This window comes from Lynx canadensis, chromosome A2 (assembly GCF_007474595.2).
Source record: "Lynx canadensis isolate LIC74 chromosome A2, mLynCan4.pri.v2, whole genome shotgun sequence".
In the NCBI taxonomy this organism is placed as follows: Eukaryota; Metazoa; Chordata; class Mammalia; order Carnivora; family Felidae; genus Lynx; species Lynx canadensis.
In genome coordinates this window covers 134,662,259-134,678,832 of record NC_044304.2, presented here as the reverse complement: position 1 = coordinate 134,678,832, position 16,574 = coordinate 134,662,259, and the positions used below count along the sequence as shown (strand labels likewise).

General features: G+C 38.8%; 1 protein-coding gene across 2 annotated transcripts in view; it reads right to left on the bottom strand.

Moving 5' to 3' along the window:
• Positions 1–2,208: 2,208 nt before the first annotated feature.
• The window catches only part of MET (MET proto-oncogene, receptor tyrosine kinase), a 114,129-nt gene continuing 99,763 nt past the window's right edge, over positions 2,209–16,574 (bottom strand). For both annotated transcript variants that reach the window (XM_030308280.1, XM_030308281.1), the window contains exons 18-21: positions 15,025–15,134; positions 13,685–13,850; positions 4,522–4,658; positions 2,209–4,413 (exon numbers count right to left, since the gene is read on the bottom strand). In XM_030308280.1, coding sequence (XP_030164140.1) covers positions 4,203–4,413; positions 4,522–4,658; positions 13,685–13,850; positions 15,025–15,134 — 624 coding nt within the window. In that variant the 3' untranslated portion in view covers positions 2,209–4,202. The remainder of the gene's footprint in view (positions 4,414–4,521; positions 4,659–13,684; positions 13,851–15,024; positions 15,135–16,574) is intronic.

Sequence of the window (16,574 nt, the reverse complement as noted above, 5' to 3'; positions counted from 1 at the left end):
AAGGATGTGGAGAAAAGGGAACCCTCGTGAACGGTTGGGTGGGAATGTCAATTGGGAAATTGTATGGAGGTTCTTCAAAAAATTAAAAATAGAACTACCATTTGATTTAGTAACTTCACTTCTAGGTATTTATCCAAAGAGGGAAAAAACCCAGCAACTCAAAAAGATATATGCATGTTCTGTGCAGTGTTATCCACAAAAGCCAAGATATGAAAACAACCTAAGTGCCACTGATGGATGAATGGATAAAGAAAATGTGATATAGATATACAGTAGAATATTATGCAGCCGCTAAAAAGCAAATCTTGCCATTTGCCACAACATGGATGGACCTCGAGGGTATTATGCTAAGTGAAGTTAAATCAGATAGAGATAGACAAATACCATATGATCTCACTTATATGTGCAATTTGTAAAAACAAAAAACCCCACAAAAACAAAAGAATATTAAAACCAAGCTCATAGAAACAGAGAACAGATTCATGGTAGCCAGAAGTGGGGGATAGGATTGAAGAAATGGGTGAAGGGGATCAAAAGTTACAAACTTCAAGTTATAAACTCTGATGCTTCTTCAAGGTATTTTATAGATCTAAGAAATGCATAGCTATAATATACACTAGTTGTGTAATTTTGTCTGTCTCTTCTGTTAAATTCCTTGGGGTGGCAGGGGCTGTATTCTTAAATCTCCATTACCTAGCACATGTGCTTGACATTTGTAGCTGCTCAATAAATAGTTGAATTAAATGAAATACTTATCAATTTCTTATATATAATGCTAACTTGTTTCCTCAACCCAATTGGGTAGATTAATAATGTGAGATGTCTGCAAACATTGGATGTGCTTTTTACAGGTTGTATATTCCTGTACAATGCAGGAATCTGCAATCTGCTATGTAGGTCAGAAAGAACAAAAATACAATTGATGCTTACATTGTGAAGTGAAAAATCCTGTAATTAAAAATTCAGAGCACCAAGCAAAAGTTTGTAAAAGAAGATCCTTTTATCTTCTCTCCCCAGAAAGGTCCTCCCCTCCCCATGCCATTGCTCACCAAATACCATGGAAGCTACATAGGTAATAACTTTGTCTGTGGTGCTTTAAAGTGATTAAGGATAAGAAAATTTGGTTTCAGATCAGCAATTATTTTAGAATCTCCTAAGTGCCAGACACTAGGGATATAAAGATGACAGGTTCTTGTCCTTCAGGGGCATGGAATCTGATTGAACTTTTCTTTCTTTTCTTTCTTTTCTTTCTTTCTTTCTTTCTTTCTTTCTTTCTTTGATTGAATTTCTTATAGAAAAGCATTTCTTGGCTGGGAGGGAGTTTGTGTACAAGGAATGAATTCTCTCTCATAAAGAATCAGCCCCCACTGTATTTTATAGGTACCAGTTTGATTTTGGGTCTTCTTAAAAATCATATTGCTCCAAAGTGCCACATGATTTTTTTTAGATGATGGAAATATCACCATTGAATCCCCTTGCATTACAGAGGCACCTGGGTGGCTCAGTCAGTTAAATGTCCAACTGGCTCAGATCATGACCTTGTGGTTTGTGGCTTTGAGCCCTACATCGGGCTCTGTGCTAACAGCTCAGAGCCTGGAGTCTGCTTCAGATTCTTTGTCTCCCTCTCTCTCTGCCCCTCCCCCACTCATGCTCGCTCTCTCTCTCTCTCTCTCTCTCTCAAAAATAAATAAACATTAAAAAAATTTTTTTCAATTACTTGCATTACAAGAATACTCATGGAGATAACATGAAGGTTTTGTTCTCTAGTAACTGGGGGCTCCTGAATGGTGGGAACAAGTGTAGATGGAAAGGGTACTTTGAAGGGGATAAGAAGGCCTCTCTCCTCCAACACTCAAATAGGTATCTATCTCTCTGCCAACTGTGGGTTTTCAGCTTTATTGTCATAGCTTCTGGTCCAAGGACGCACCTTGCTAGGGAAGAACATCATGCTAAAAGGAGGAGACAGGTGCTCTTAGCAATTGAAAGACAGAGAAATGCAGGTAATTTGGCAACTCAGGGCAAACCACTCTCAGAAAGACAGAGACTTCCTGAGATTCAAGGATGCAAATTCTTTTAGCTGCCCAGGAATTAACTAAGGTTCTCATATATGGATGATCTTGATGCAGCCAGGTGAAATCAATCTTAGGCTTCCTCTCATTATGTAAGTGGATAGGTGATCAAGTATGGCTAGCAATAACCAACTCTCAATAACAAGATGATACATTATTTTAATTGCATGATTTATCAAAACAACAGCTATTAACATACAAAGTACCATTCAGTTCAACTGCAGGTATAGGCAGTGACAGTATCTAATTCTTAGAAGAATCACTTACTCTCACAGTCTGTCCAGACACATTAATCTAAGGACATTTTTATAAATAGCAAACATGATTTTCACATTGCAGCTTTCTCAAGCATATATACAGGTGTGTGGTCTTGTTGATGGGTTGCTTCCACAAGCTCTTTCCGTTCTGATGCATTCATCCTCTTGATATTAGTAGAGGTATTTATTTCTGCAGAGTTTTTCTTTTGTTACCCACCATTCGCAGTATTTGTGCATTGGTATCACTCTTTTACACTTCTGAAACAAAGTTTAAATTGGAGTATATCTCTACAGTACAATTCCTTGTGTCTTCTGGTAAATTCCACCATGGTCAGAGAGTTTAAGTTGTAATCGTCAGCCCAGCTCTACTATTGGGCTTCGGTGTAACACACCCTCTTTACAGCTTTCTGTGTTAACCCTTGGCTTCAAGTCCTGGTGATGTAATGAGGGTGGGGTGTACTGGCAATCAGTACATTTCCTTATCATTATTTACAGCCATTGAGAACTATGCTGTTACTAATCCAAGTCTGACATACCTTTTCTGAAATGTTCACAGTGCAGTATTTTTGTGGGCTGACAAAAGTTTTCTCATATCATTAAAAATAAACATTTTTATAAAAATATAATACTTTAAATGTTTACACTGACAAAAACAGAGTATCCTGTGCCACATGCACTATACAGTAGTAAGCACAAAATCCCACAGAACAAAACATTACAAACGTCCTGCCCAGAATAACTATTCATCCAGGTGAAATGGCCAGAACTTTCAATTGCTTTTTTTTTTCCCCTGTAAAATATGTTTTGCTTTACACAAAGCATGTGCTAATGAAAAACTGGACTCCCAGAAAGTTTTATTGCCTCCGATTGTGGGGTGGGAAGCTGCCACCTAAGAAAGAGGCTAATATTTCTAGTCCATCGATCCTTTCTTTGCCCTACATGAGCCATGATTGGAACTGATGAACCTTTTAGTCAGATGCATTCTGCTTTAAAAACATGCTGAGTTACACCTTTAAAAACACTTACCACAAATCACTTGTTTTATTTTCAGAGTCGTTGTAAAAAAAATACAGACAAACCATCTATATGTCTACAATCATAAGAACAGTATCATTCTCAGTTGATTTTTAAATGACAACTAAATATTTCATTATAACTAAGCTATTTTATGAGGACCTTCTTAATGTCATCTATGTACAATATGTAAATATCCCTATTAATTTATAAACACATTTGTGTCCTGCCATTTTGAAATGTTGACTGTGTTGCCTATGGATATTTCCCCATTAAAAGGAATGTATACAAAAATTTAAAAGGGAATGTTTGCCGAATGGGCAAAAGGCAACATCAGTAATAAAACATGTTAGTGACCATCCAACACATGAAAGTTCTTTGAAACACTTTAATTCTAAATGAGTGTCTTGGTACTGGGGCCATGTCTGTCCTGAACTTTATCACTTCTTCTGAATTTTATGTGATCAAGAAGCCCTCAAAATTCATTGCTTCCATTCCTCATATGAAATCATGTAGGATCCTGATTTTTAAAAACTTCAACCTAGAATTCAGGCTTTGGCCTCCATGCACAGGAGCATCATCACAGCTGTAGGGTTGCTGTTGGTCACTGGCCTGCGGGACAGAGCTTCTGGCTCTGGTGCTCTGTCAGCTAAGAAATTCCTTAGAATCCATTCATTTTAAATAGCAATATAAGGTCCTATAATAGTGCAATCTTGGCAAAAGCAAAAAATATCTGGTGGCCTTTCAATGGCCAGGCAGTGAAAAAAAAAAAACCAAAACAACAACATTGAACAAAATGTAGACTGCTGTTTGGAAAGTTCTATGATGTTTCTCAGAAGGGGGCTGGTGAGGTATCCATCCATCATGTGTCCCCCTCGCCATCAATGTTATCTTGTGATGACAACAGAGAAGGGTATGGAGCAACACATTTGACATTCACATAAGTAGCGTTCACATGGACATAGTGCTCCCCAATGAAAGTAGAGAATATCGCTGATATCCTGGAGACCAGTTCAGAAAAAGATGGGCGCAGTTCAGCTTTAGGGTGCCAGCATTTTAGCATCACTTCATATCTGTTTCAAATAGGAAGAAATGCTATGAGAGACATCATGAAGGCATGCGTTTCTGTAAAAGTAAAGAATACAGGAATGACAGAAGATTCTGTTGAAAGTCCTACTTACAAGGGATCTGGGCAGTATTCGGGCTGTAAGAGTCTTCTGCCTTGCAATAAGTAAACTGTTATATCAAAGGTGTTGACATCAGGATAAGGTGGAGCCCCTCTTGTCATCAGTTCCCAGAGGAGCACACCAAAGGACCACTAGTCAAACAATGGAAGGGATAATCCAGGTGAGAACTGTGACCGCACGAACATGAAAGGTGACCAGAAGGTCTTGATAACTAAATTTGGCTTAGTATATTCAAGACTATTGCTCTTTGGGGCAAAAACTTCCTTAAAGGTAATACACATTTTATGATTTCTTTATACCAGAATTGGATAAGGTTTAGATTACAAATAAGTATAAAGTTTTTAAAAAGAATATCTGAAGTCCACATGAGGATTAAGATTTCATCTATAGTTAGTACAGTATGATTTTCAGGTTTTCTCTTACAGGGTCAAAGCACTGGTCAAAGCATTCACATGTTTCATCCTCTTTTCCAATAGTTTCACTATAATTTTATATTATTCATAAAAGAAGAAGATAGAGGAAACTTTCCAAAGTTTAAATTTTTTTTGACTTCTGAATGAATATAAATACTTTTTAAGAAACGTAACTATTAACAAACAAAAAATACCCCAAAGAAACAAGAAAGAAATGTAACCACATCTAAACATTAATGTTAAAAGGCAAAATCTAAGGCAGTGTAAGTACAAGTCCATATTAAAAATCAGAAGTGATAAAACTGCTAGGCAAGAAGGTTCTCTGTTGAAAACTAATTTCAATAAAATAAATGTAATTTAAAAACGTTAAAGTACAAGATTGATATAAAACAGCTGTATCAGTACTTTGCAGGAATATTGTAGGGACACAGAGAGGTTAAGTGACTTGCTAGAAATCCCCCCAATAAATGTGAATTCACACTGGGATAAACATTTAAGAGTTCTTGACTCTTGGTCCGATATGTCATTTGCAAATATCTTTTCCCATTCCGTTGGTTGCCTTTTAGTTTTGTTGGTTGTTTACTTTGCTGTGCAGAAGCTTTTTATCTTCATAGACTCTTGGGTCTTGGTTGGTCTACTAAACTGCACTAAATATGCAATTTCTTGATTTAAAGCACTCTACTCAGAATATACTAGGTCATACATATTATCTCCCCCTGGATGTGTGCCAAGGTGAGAATGACACAAAGAGAGTAATTGGGCATGTGCGGTTCACCCCTGGCCAAGGACCCAGGAAATCAGCGCTTCCTTAGAAACACATCTAGGTCACTGACAGACTAAAAAGTATGTGGGGGGGGGGGGAGAAATGAGGCTCTGGGAACAAGGAGGCTTGGAGGGAAAGGGGAATCCAGACCTGATAGGTAGAGTGGGAAAACTTAACACTGAGAAGCAGCGTAGCTTGTAACATTCAGTGAGGAGAGTAAAGCAGAGTGAAGCATGTGCCCAAGTGCAGGAGCCCTTTAAGGACATTGACTGCCTCGATCCAAATAGAGAACACAGTCTTTCCCAGGTGGGAACTAGATAACTTTGCTGTCCTGTGCAGCCTTTCAAAATCGAAGTATCCAAAGCCTGAGTCACTTATGAGTCACTTCTGACAACTTCACTGTGTTAACCTTTAAGTTCCAAAATATGCATTAAAGTTTAAATCAATTTAACAAGTATCTACTGACCCTTGGTGTACAAGTAGGTTACTTTCCAAGTTAGTGGATGGGCCTACGGCTGATTTAACGGGGTTAAGAGTTATGACACAACTGACTGTCACACAGGACAGTAAGGCAGAATAACTAATACAGAACAAAAATAGAAAAGATGTACAAATGCTGTGAAAAGTCAATAAGATAACAGTAGGGTACTGAGAAAGGCTTCAGGGAGAAAGCGACAGTAAAGCAGGTCTTGAAGAACGGGAGCATTTGTGTTCCAGGTGCACAGAAGGTGAGGGCGGAGGAGTGTTCTGGATGGAGGCAATGGGCCCAGAGGTGACAGTACTTGTGTGTTTTTCTGAACTACATAAGGACAATAGGTCACTCTGCTTGATGTATGGAGTAGATGAGGGAGACAAGGGATAGATAGGGTAAAAATGAGACCATGTTGTGGGGGTTTTTGAGTGCTGAAAGTGGGTTACGCCAAAAGGGACAGGACATGCAGCTGAGCTCCAGCATGCTGCATCTGTAAACACTATGCTTTAGACAAATAGGAGGAGCTGGTTCACATAAGGAGACCAGATAGGGGGGTTTCTGAACAGAATGTCTGGTGGGGGTGCTGCTACATCTTGGCAACCCAGAACCCAATGAGACTGAACTCCCAAATTAAGGTGGTGGGAAAGAGTAGATGCCATATAGTAAGCCCGGAACAGACTTCAGGCCCTTTTTAAAAAAGATTATTTTATTTAATCCTTTAAACAACCCTGTAATGTAACTGGCTTTGTAGATACTAAAGTATCTACAAAAGGTGAGGAAGCCAAAGTTTTGAGAGGCTGATTACTTGTCTGTAATCAAGTCTCCTAACCCATAGCCTAGGCTATAGGTTTGTCTGAAGGCAAATTCACAAAAAAAGGGGGCACAGTTGGGTACATTTCTGAGGAATTATAGGACTTGGGCAATGACTGGGTATCAGAGGAGGGTTGGAAGACTCACTGGACAGGAGAGGTCAGGGGGAGGCAGCTTCTGGGAAAACCATAGTACCACCTGCATTTCAAACCCCCAGGAACAGTTTGGAACTGACAGGATGGTGGGGAAAGGGGTCTTGAAGGAGAATGAGGCAGAACTAGAAGAGGGAGGCTGGGGGAGATGGTAGGAGTGGGAGGAAGAGAGAGAAAGAAAGAGAAAGCGAGAAGAGGAGGGAGAGAAAGAGAAGGACAGATAGGTGCACGATGCCCGTGCATTAGGAATGATGGAAAGAAGTTAGTTTTAGTTTCAAGACAGGAGAGCTCTGCCATTCTTTCAGTTACTGTGTGCACGTAGCCTGATTATCTGAGCACCAGCAGGGAGGTCCTCTGAAGAATCTCTGCCTCACTTTTCAAAGGTGAAGATCAAAGCAATTAGTAGACATGAAAGACTATTAGAGCCATAAAAAGTGATAGAAAGTGACACTAAGGCAAGCAAAGAATGGAGACAGCCTGGGCATTCAGGAGTGGGTAAATAGAGATACACCACAATTTGCAAAAAACCCACAACTGATTAAAAAGTGGATATATTCATAAAATTTTATAAACTGGTAAATGGGTAAAATTTTCAATAAAATGTAAAACTTCTGCTCTTTGAAAGATACCAGTAAACAAATGAAAAGGCAAGCCACAGACTAGAAAAATATATTCACAAAAACTTGTGTCTAATAACATGTACCTGTAATCCAGAATATATAAAGAACTCTTACCAACTCAATAATAAATAAACTAACCAATTAAAAAACCCAAAACTCTAAAACTTAAAAGAAAATGGGCAAAGGATTTGAGCACATACTTCATAAAGGAGATAGAAGGATGGCAAATAAGCACATGAAAAGATGCTTATCATCATTAGTCATCTGGGAAATACAAATGGAAAAGGAAATGACACACCACTACAGACTATGAGAATGGCTAAAAATCCCAAACTGACAATGCCAAGTGCAGATGAGGATGCTGAACAATCAGAACTCTTACATATTACTGCTAGGAACATGAAATGATACATGAACTGTGGAAAACAGTTGGTAGTTTCTCATAAAGTCAAATATATACTTGTTTTACAACCCAGTAATCCTACTTCTAGATATTAATTCAAAATAAATATAAACCTTTATACACAAAACAATTAAACAAATGTTTAGTAGTTGCAGCTATGTGTAATCAATTGCCTAAAACTGGAAAGAATCTAAATGTCCTCCAAATTGGTGAATGGATAAACAAAATGTGGAACATCCGTACAATGGAATTCCACCCAGAAATAGAAAGGAATGAATTCTCTGCTACAAAAAAAAGTATGGTTTCCTCAAAAAATTAAACATAGAACTACCATAAGATCCAGCAATCCCACCTCTGGGTATATATTCAAAGGAAATGAAATCAGTATCTGGAGATACTTCCACACCCATGTTCATAGCAACATTATTCACAATAGTCAAGAGATGGAAGCAACCTAAGAATGCCCATCAACAGATGAATAAAGAAAATGTGGTGTATATATATATATATATATATATATATAATAGAATATTATTTAGCCTTAAAAAAATCCTATCGTATGCTACAATATCAATGGATCTTGAGGACATTATGCTAAGTGAAATAAGTTAGTTATAAAAGACAAATACTACATGACTCCACTTATATGAGGTAGCTAAAGTAGTCAGGTAGTTGAGTTCTTAGAAACAGATAGTAAAATGGTGGTTTCCAGAAAAGCTGTGGGAGGGGGAAATGGGGAGTTATTCAATGGATATAGAGTTTCAGTTTTGCAAGAAGAAGAAGTTCTACAGATTGATTGCACAACAATGTGTATGTAGTTAGTTAACCACTACTGTACCATACACTTAAAATAGTTGAGACGGTCATTTTTCTCTTATGGTTTTTTTTTTTTTTTAAACCACAATTTAAAAAAAGGGAGACCATCTAGATACATTGCTACATACTACATGGGTAACTCTCAAATGTGTTACGCTAAGTGAAACGAGACAGGCTCAAAGGCTATTTACTGTATGATTTACTGTATACGACATTCTAGAAAAGGTAAAACTGTAGAGACAGAAAACAGACCAGTGCTTTCCAGGTCCTTGGGATAGGGTAGGGTTTGACTACAAAGAGGCACAAGGACATTTTCCTGGATGATGGAACTGCTCTATATCCTAGTTGCAATAGTGATGGTCATACAACTGTATGCATCCTTCAAAACTTGAAGAACTGTACATTAAAAAGGGTAAAGAGTTGATATATTGCATAATGGTGATACCATTAACAGAAATAAAGAAGAGAGGAATTGACAGTTGGCAGGAAAGAACTGGACTTTGAACATGGTGACTTTGTGATGCTGATGAAAACATCCAGGAAGAGAGGTTCAAAGGTAGTTGTTGATGGGAATGGTTGAAATTATTGAGGGAGGCTGGCACCTAAAGACCCCTCCTCCCCCAAAATCCTGAGTGACAGTTGCATGTGGGATGTGAGAGAAGGAAGAGAGCTGTTAAGGTTAAAGCAAACATAACAAAGAAGCAAGAGGAACCAGATGATGCAGTGTCCCAAAAACCAAAGGAGGAGGAAATTTTGAGAAGAAAGGAGTGGTGGACAATGTTAAGTTCTGAAGTAGGGTGAAAAAGTTAGCTGGTTGAACAACTGAGAAGTCAATACTGACTTTAATGGAAGCACCTGTACTAAGTGTGGCACACTGTACAATACTGGGTATGAGAAGTTACAAATATAGTGACACTTCTAGTTTGTTTGAATGGGCTTCAAGAGAATTCAGATTTTAGCTGAACTCCATCTGGTCATTTGTGAGAAAGTGGACATTTCTACTAGCACGCAAGGTTTTGCTTGTAGGTCTCTACATAAAAGCTTATCACATACTTTTGGAAATGTTCCATGTCAACATTCAAAAGATTGTCCTGTCTTGCAAATTAAAGTTAATGCAAATTTATCCAGGTAATCAATAACCATTTGTCAAAGCAGCACTGCATTTGGATTACTCAGGCTCACCCTTATGTAGTACAATACAGTATCTTCCAAGGAGAAGGAGAGAGAGAGCACTTCATATACAGAAGCCTATATAAATCTATAGTCAAGAACCTGAGTGACAGTTGCTATGTGATAAATGGTGGCCTCTGTGCTGTGTGTGTGCGTGCGTGTAGGTTAGTAATGTGTGTATGGTTGTCTAAAAGCTCAGAATCACAGTTCTTGCCTTGAACATTCAAAATTTCATCAGGTTCTTTTTGTTTTGTTTTAAAAACTTCACTAGGTATAACATATATCATAAACTTTGCCAGTTTTAAGTGGACAGCCCATTATGTTTAGTAAATATTTTGATAGTGTACTTATCTCCACAATTCAGTTTTTAGATCAATTCCAACACCCTAGAAAGTTGCCCATGCCTGTTTGTAGTTAATCTTTGCTCCCACCCTCAGTCCCAGGCAACCACTGATCTGTTTTTTTTTTTTTCTCTTTAGTTTTGCCTCTTTCTAAAAATTTCATATAAATTGAATTGTTCAACATATCACCTTTGGAGTCTGCCTTCTTTCACTGGACATAGTATTTTTGAGGTTTATCCACGTTGTAGCATGGATTAGCATAGTGCTGAATGGTATTATTCCATTGTATAGAAATACCATGTTTTGCTTACCCTTTACTAGTTGATGGACATTAGGATTGCTCCTGGTTTTTTCCTATTGTGAATAAATACTATTGTGAACATTCATGTACAAGTATTTGTGTAGGCATATGTTTCCATGTGCTTATGAACTAGCTATTCATATATCTCTTTGGTAGATGGTCTATTCAAATCTTTTGCCTATTTTAAAAACTGAGTTGTCTTATTGAGCTATATGAGTTGGTCTGGTTCTTAATGGCAGACTAACAGTTAAGTCTGGATGAAATGTATACTCTTTGAGGACAGGTTAATTCTTCCTACCTTATGCCTTCACCTGCCACCATCACTAACATGTTTCCAGCCTACCTCTTTAGCACTCACTTCTTTCATCTTTTTCAGAATCTTTCAGCATCATAATCTCAGGCATTACACTTTAGCATATACCATCACGTCCTCTTATTAATCTTATCCACCCCAAAGTCCCATCCCTCCACCATGCCCTGTAACACATTTACTGAAAACAAACTCCCAGTCACTCTGAACTTAGTCTTTAATGTCTCCCCCACTTCCTCAGGAACTGAAACTGCTTTCACTTGAAGACCACAATGTCTTTGAAATCTGTTGACTCACAGGAGGGAGGGTAGATGACTTGTTGCTTCCCAATGCCACACTCAGATCCCTGTCCCCTGTCATCTTTCAATAGCTGCCAACCCTTTTCCTTTTGAAGTCTATGCCCTCCATTAATTTTATTTTTTTGTCTACCTCATTTACTGATATCACCAGTTTACATTTTTTCGCTTTTCAGTTTTATCTCCAAGGACTGAAAATTAATCTTTCTCTACCTCTATGCATCACAGTCCTCCTGACTTACTATGTGCAGATAGAGTAAGTATACTCTATTCCATTCAACAGCCACTTGAGACCTCCAAATCATTCAAGTTACTCGGTTTTCAAGACCATTTTTGTGCACTGAGTAGCAGTGGACCCTGCTGACCGTATCCTATTTCTTTTTGAAACTTTCTCTTCCTCTGGCCTCTTCTCTCTTGGGTCTCCTCCTCTCTGCTTTTCCCCCTCATTTCCTATGTGTAGTTTCTCCGGAGTAATTGTTTTTGGACTCTAAAAGGCTTATTTCCAGCCTTGACTTCTGCTATGGACTGAACTGTGGACCACCTACCCCCACTCAAATGTTGAAACTCTAACTCCCAGTGTGATGGCATTAGGAGGTGGGGCCCTCATGATGGGATTAGTGCCCTTATGGGAGGAGACACCAGGGAGCTTATTCTGGCTCTGTCTCCCACACAAGGACACAGTGAGAAGGTAGCTATGTGCAAGTCAGGAACCTGACCACACTGGCACCCTGATCTCACACTTCCAGCCTCTAGAACTGGGAGAAATAAATGCCTATTGTTTATGCCACCCAGTCTATGGTATTTTGCTATGGTGGCCCAAGTTGAATAAGATAACTAATGAGGTTGTACAAGCTGTAGATCCACATTTCCAATTGCCTGATGGACCTTTCTGCCTGGATGTCTTTTTTTTTTTTTATTATATGAAATTTATTGTCAAATTAGTTTCCATACAACACCCAGTGCTCATCCCAAAAGATGCCCTCTTCAATGCCCAGCACCTACCCTCCCCTTCTGCCTGGATGTCTTACTCCCACATCAAACTCAGTATGTTTAAGCCTTAACTGGTATTTTTCCTCTCCAACAAGTTTTTACTCTGTTGCTTCACATATGTTACTGTACCAGCATATAACTTTATTCATCTTTGACTTTTATCAATTTCTTGCTTAATATTGTTATTACCTCTCAGATGCCTTTTCTGCTCTCGCTTTTCTGTTCCACAATTTCTGTATTATTTCAAGTTATACCTCTCACTTCATCTTCCTGCATCTACTCCTCTCAGAACATCTTACAGAATAAAGAAAGGCTGTAGTGTTTCTGATTACACTTTAAGGTTCCACATGGCCAGAGAATAAATTCCAGACTCCCTAGTTTGCTTTCCAAGAACCTCTATGATCTAGTATGAATGTATTTTTCGCAATCTATCCTCAGAACTTCCCTCTGTGCCTTCCATTTTGGCCAAATCACCCACTCCTTACTGTTTCCTTAGAACTTTAAAGATGTATATACTTTCCTGCCCCTTTGCTTACCTGGATTGGTATTTATTTCATGGCCCATTCTATCTTCCTTTAAGGCCTGTACAAAAGCACCACCTCCTCCACCAGGTGGTAGGTAAGTGAGGAAAATGTGGCTGCCCAGGTGTCTCTCCCACCCTCAGCACTCAGGTGTATGCTTTTTGAAGGTTGTTCTATGAGAGGATGACCGTGGTAGATACAAAAGGGCATGTTTCCAGACTTTTTTTTTTTTAAGTAGGTTCCCCCGCCCAATGTGGGGTTTGAACTCAAGACCCAGCACTGAGATTAAGTCTCATGTTCTACCAACTGAGCCAGCCAGGTGGCCAAGAAGGGCACATTTCTAGCTGGGTGCAGGAATAATGCCCTCACTGCCAGTTCTGCCTCAGTGATAGCTTTCAGATTTCTCCAGGTGGAATGCAGCTGTCCCGGAGCTATGAGTGGCCAGACTAATCCCAGTCTACTTTGTGTAACAGCTAGTGACAGTTATGCCTTCTCTATTCTGTGGAGCCAAAGCTCCTGGAGGACAGGGTTTAGTTCTGATTCAGCTCTGGGCTCCCTAAGGACCTAGCGTTGTACCGTACTAGGCAAATGTTTTTGATAAATGAATGAATTTGTGAGAACATATGATGGCTATCTGGTTTAACAATCAAGCTCTGAAGAAACTGAAATTAGGGTGTTGAAGGTGTCCTTTTTTGAAAAAATTAAATAGCCATAAAACTATTAAAAATGTTGGATATGAAAGGAAAAGAGGAGACGGTCTGGGATGATGAGTACATTACCACATCTGACTTGGTGGTAAACTTCTGAGTTTGTAGACTTTCTAGAGCCATCCACTTCACTGGCAGCTTGGCGCCCGTTTTGTTGTGTACACTGTAGTATTCTTTATCATACATGTCTCTGGCCAGACCAAAATCAGCAACCTTGACAGTGAATTTTTCATCCAACCTATAGAAAGGACAAAAATCATTACTGGTGGCTGAAATACAATAATTTACAGTGATGCTGAATATCTATAGGTCAAAACAAGGACTTGATATTTGAAATCCATAACTTCTGCAGGGTGGGCTTCATCTGGTCTCTACTAACGCTAAATTACAATGGAATTCTTGAATAAAAATGCTTGACATTTACATTACAAATTCAACAGGCCAAGGAAAGAGATCTACGAATGATGTGGCTTAAGAAAATCCCTTTTGCCTTAACAGTAAAGTTGGACCCCCCTCCTAGGTTTCCTTTGTTACTAAATCAAATATGCCAACTGACTATCCCAAGCAATTGTATATCTTCACTTGTCAATTAATTAGTAATACTCAGTTCTATGAGGGATTATGATAGAGGACTGTTATTTTACCTTTTCTTTCTCAAATGGGCTAGGTTATTACATAAAATTCATGTATCTCACCACTGAGGTAATAGAGAAGTAGGACACAGTAATGCATCTAACAAAAACAGCAAGGCTCAACAAAAATCAATTTCCGCTATCTGAGGCTATGTATCCTTTGTTTAAGCTGGCTTTTATTGTTGTTACATTGACCAAAACCAAGGTAGGAAATTAATAGCACAGCTCTCTCATTCACACATACCATAAGTCATGAATCAGTGTTATGTGAGGGAAGAACTGAATCCATTACAAACTGTTGACTGTTGAATTATACAGCCCAGGCACCCAGACACAAATAAAGCTCTTTGTATATTCATTCCCCAATACCATTTTTGGTAGGGCTTCTGCAGACTGACTTCAAATCCAGTCTTGGGAAGTTGCAATATGTTGGTATTTGTGTTACCAGCCCTCTCCTTTTCACCATAAAATGCTGAAGATCAAATTCTCCCTTCCAAACACTAATGCAGTGTGAAACCACAACATTGGGGGCTACTGGTGGGAAGGGAAAAGAAAAGCAAAAGCACACAACAGCTGTTTAAGACCCCCTCTGGAGAATTCCTTTTAAATTCTCCATTAGATAAAGCCTGAAAGCCCCGCCTACATCCCAGTGCTTACATATCGGAAATAAAGGACTTTTGCATAAGAAGAGAAAACATCCTCACTAGCCTTCAACAGTGGGAAACAGATTCCTCCTTGTCACTTAATTTGGACTGTGGGCACAGAGATTCTTATACTTACATACAGTTTCTAGCAGCCAAGTCTCTGTGTACAAACTTTTTGCTTGCAAGATATTTCATGCCTTTGGCTACTTGAAGACCAAAGCCAATAAGATCTTTTACAGTTGGGTTCTGCAATCAAAGAGAATTAAAAACGCGTAAACTAAGCATCTACTGATCTGTGAATTCTGAAATGTTTATAAGAATTATCTTGTTTCAAGCAATAACTCGTGCCTTGTTAATAACAGCAATCATGTATTAGATATCTATTATTTGAAAAGCACCAGGCTAGATGCTTATGTGAGTTTTGGCTAATCCTTATACACTTCTATAAGGCAGGTTCCGTTTTCCAGATGAGGAAATGGAAGTGTTTTAAAATTATTCTGGTATGGTGGGGCTAACAGAAGGAAGACCACTGCCACCGAAAAGATAGCTTGTTACTCACAATTCCCAAGAGAAGGGGGCACACCATGCCAAGCGAGGCCACAAAGGGAAGCAATGGGGTTGGTCTAGGAGGCAGAGGGAGCAACGGGAAAACATGGGCAAGAGCTTGTTTTGTGGTTCCCATGGGAAAGAATGGGTGACGCAGGGTAAGCGGATTTAGGATTGGGCTAGTTTGAATAATTTCAGCAGGTTCTGAAGTGTAGGGGCTGTCTTCAGTTGCCTGGTACCTGGCCTTGAAGTGATTACAGCAGGTGGATAGTGTCCCAGAGTGTGAGAATTCTTTAAAGGAGGTGATTGGGGTATGGGCTTTGGATTGGTTGGTTTGCTTATAAAAGGCCTGCTCTTTGAAGATGAGCCATTTACTATCTTGGGGCTAGTCCTGGAAAGGGCCATCACTCCAAGGTCAGCAAGGCACTAGAAGTCAGAGCATCATAAATACACAGTTAATCTAACATTTGTATTGAACCCCAGAGGACTCCAAATAGCCAAAGCAATCTTGAAAAAGAAAAGAAATTCTGGACTTTAGGGTATATTATAAAGCTATAATCATCAAGATATTACGGTATTGGCACAAAACCAGACACATATATCAATACAGAATAGAAAACTCAGAAATGGACCCACAAATAGTCAACTAATATTCCACAAAGTAGGAAAGAATATCCAATGGAAAAAAGACAATCTCTTTAACAAATGGTGTTGGGAACACTGGACAGCAACATGCAAAAGAAAGAAAATGGACCACTTTCTCACACCATACATAAAAATAAATTCAAAATGGATGAAAGATCTAAATGTGAGGCAGGAAACCATCAAAATCATAGAAGAGAACATAGGCAGCAACCTCTTTGACATCAGCCATAGTAACTTCTTACTAGATACATCTCTGAAGGCAAGGGAAACAAATGCAAAAATGAACAATTCGGACTTCATCAAGATAAAAACCTTCTGCACAGTGAAGGGAACAACCAACAAAATTAAAAGGCAACCAATGGAATGGGAAAAGATACTTGCAAATGACATATCAGATAAAGAGTTAGTATCCAAAATCTATTAAGAACTTAATCAAATTCAACACCCAAAAAACAAATAATCCAGTGACGAAATGGGCAAAAGACATGAATAGAC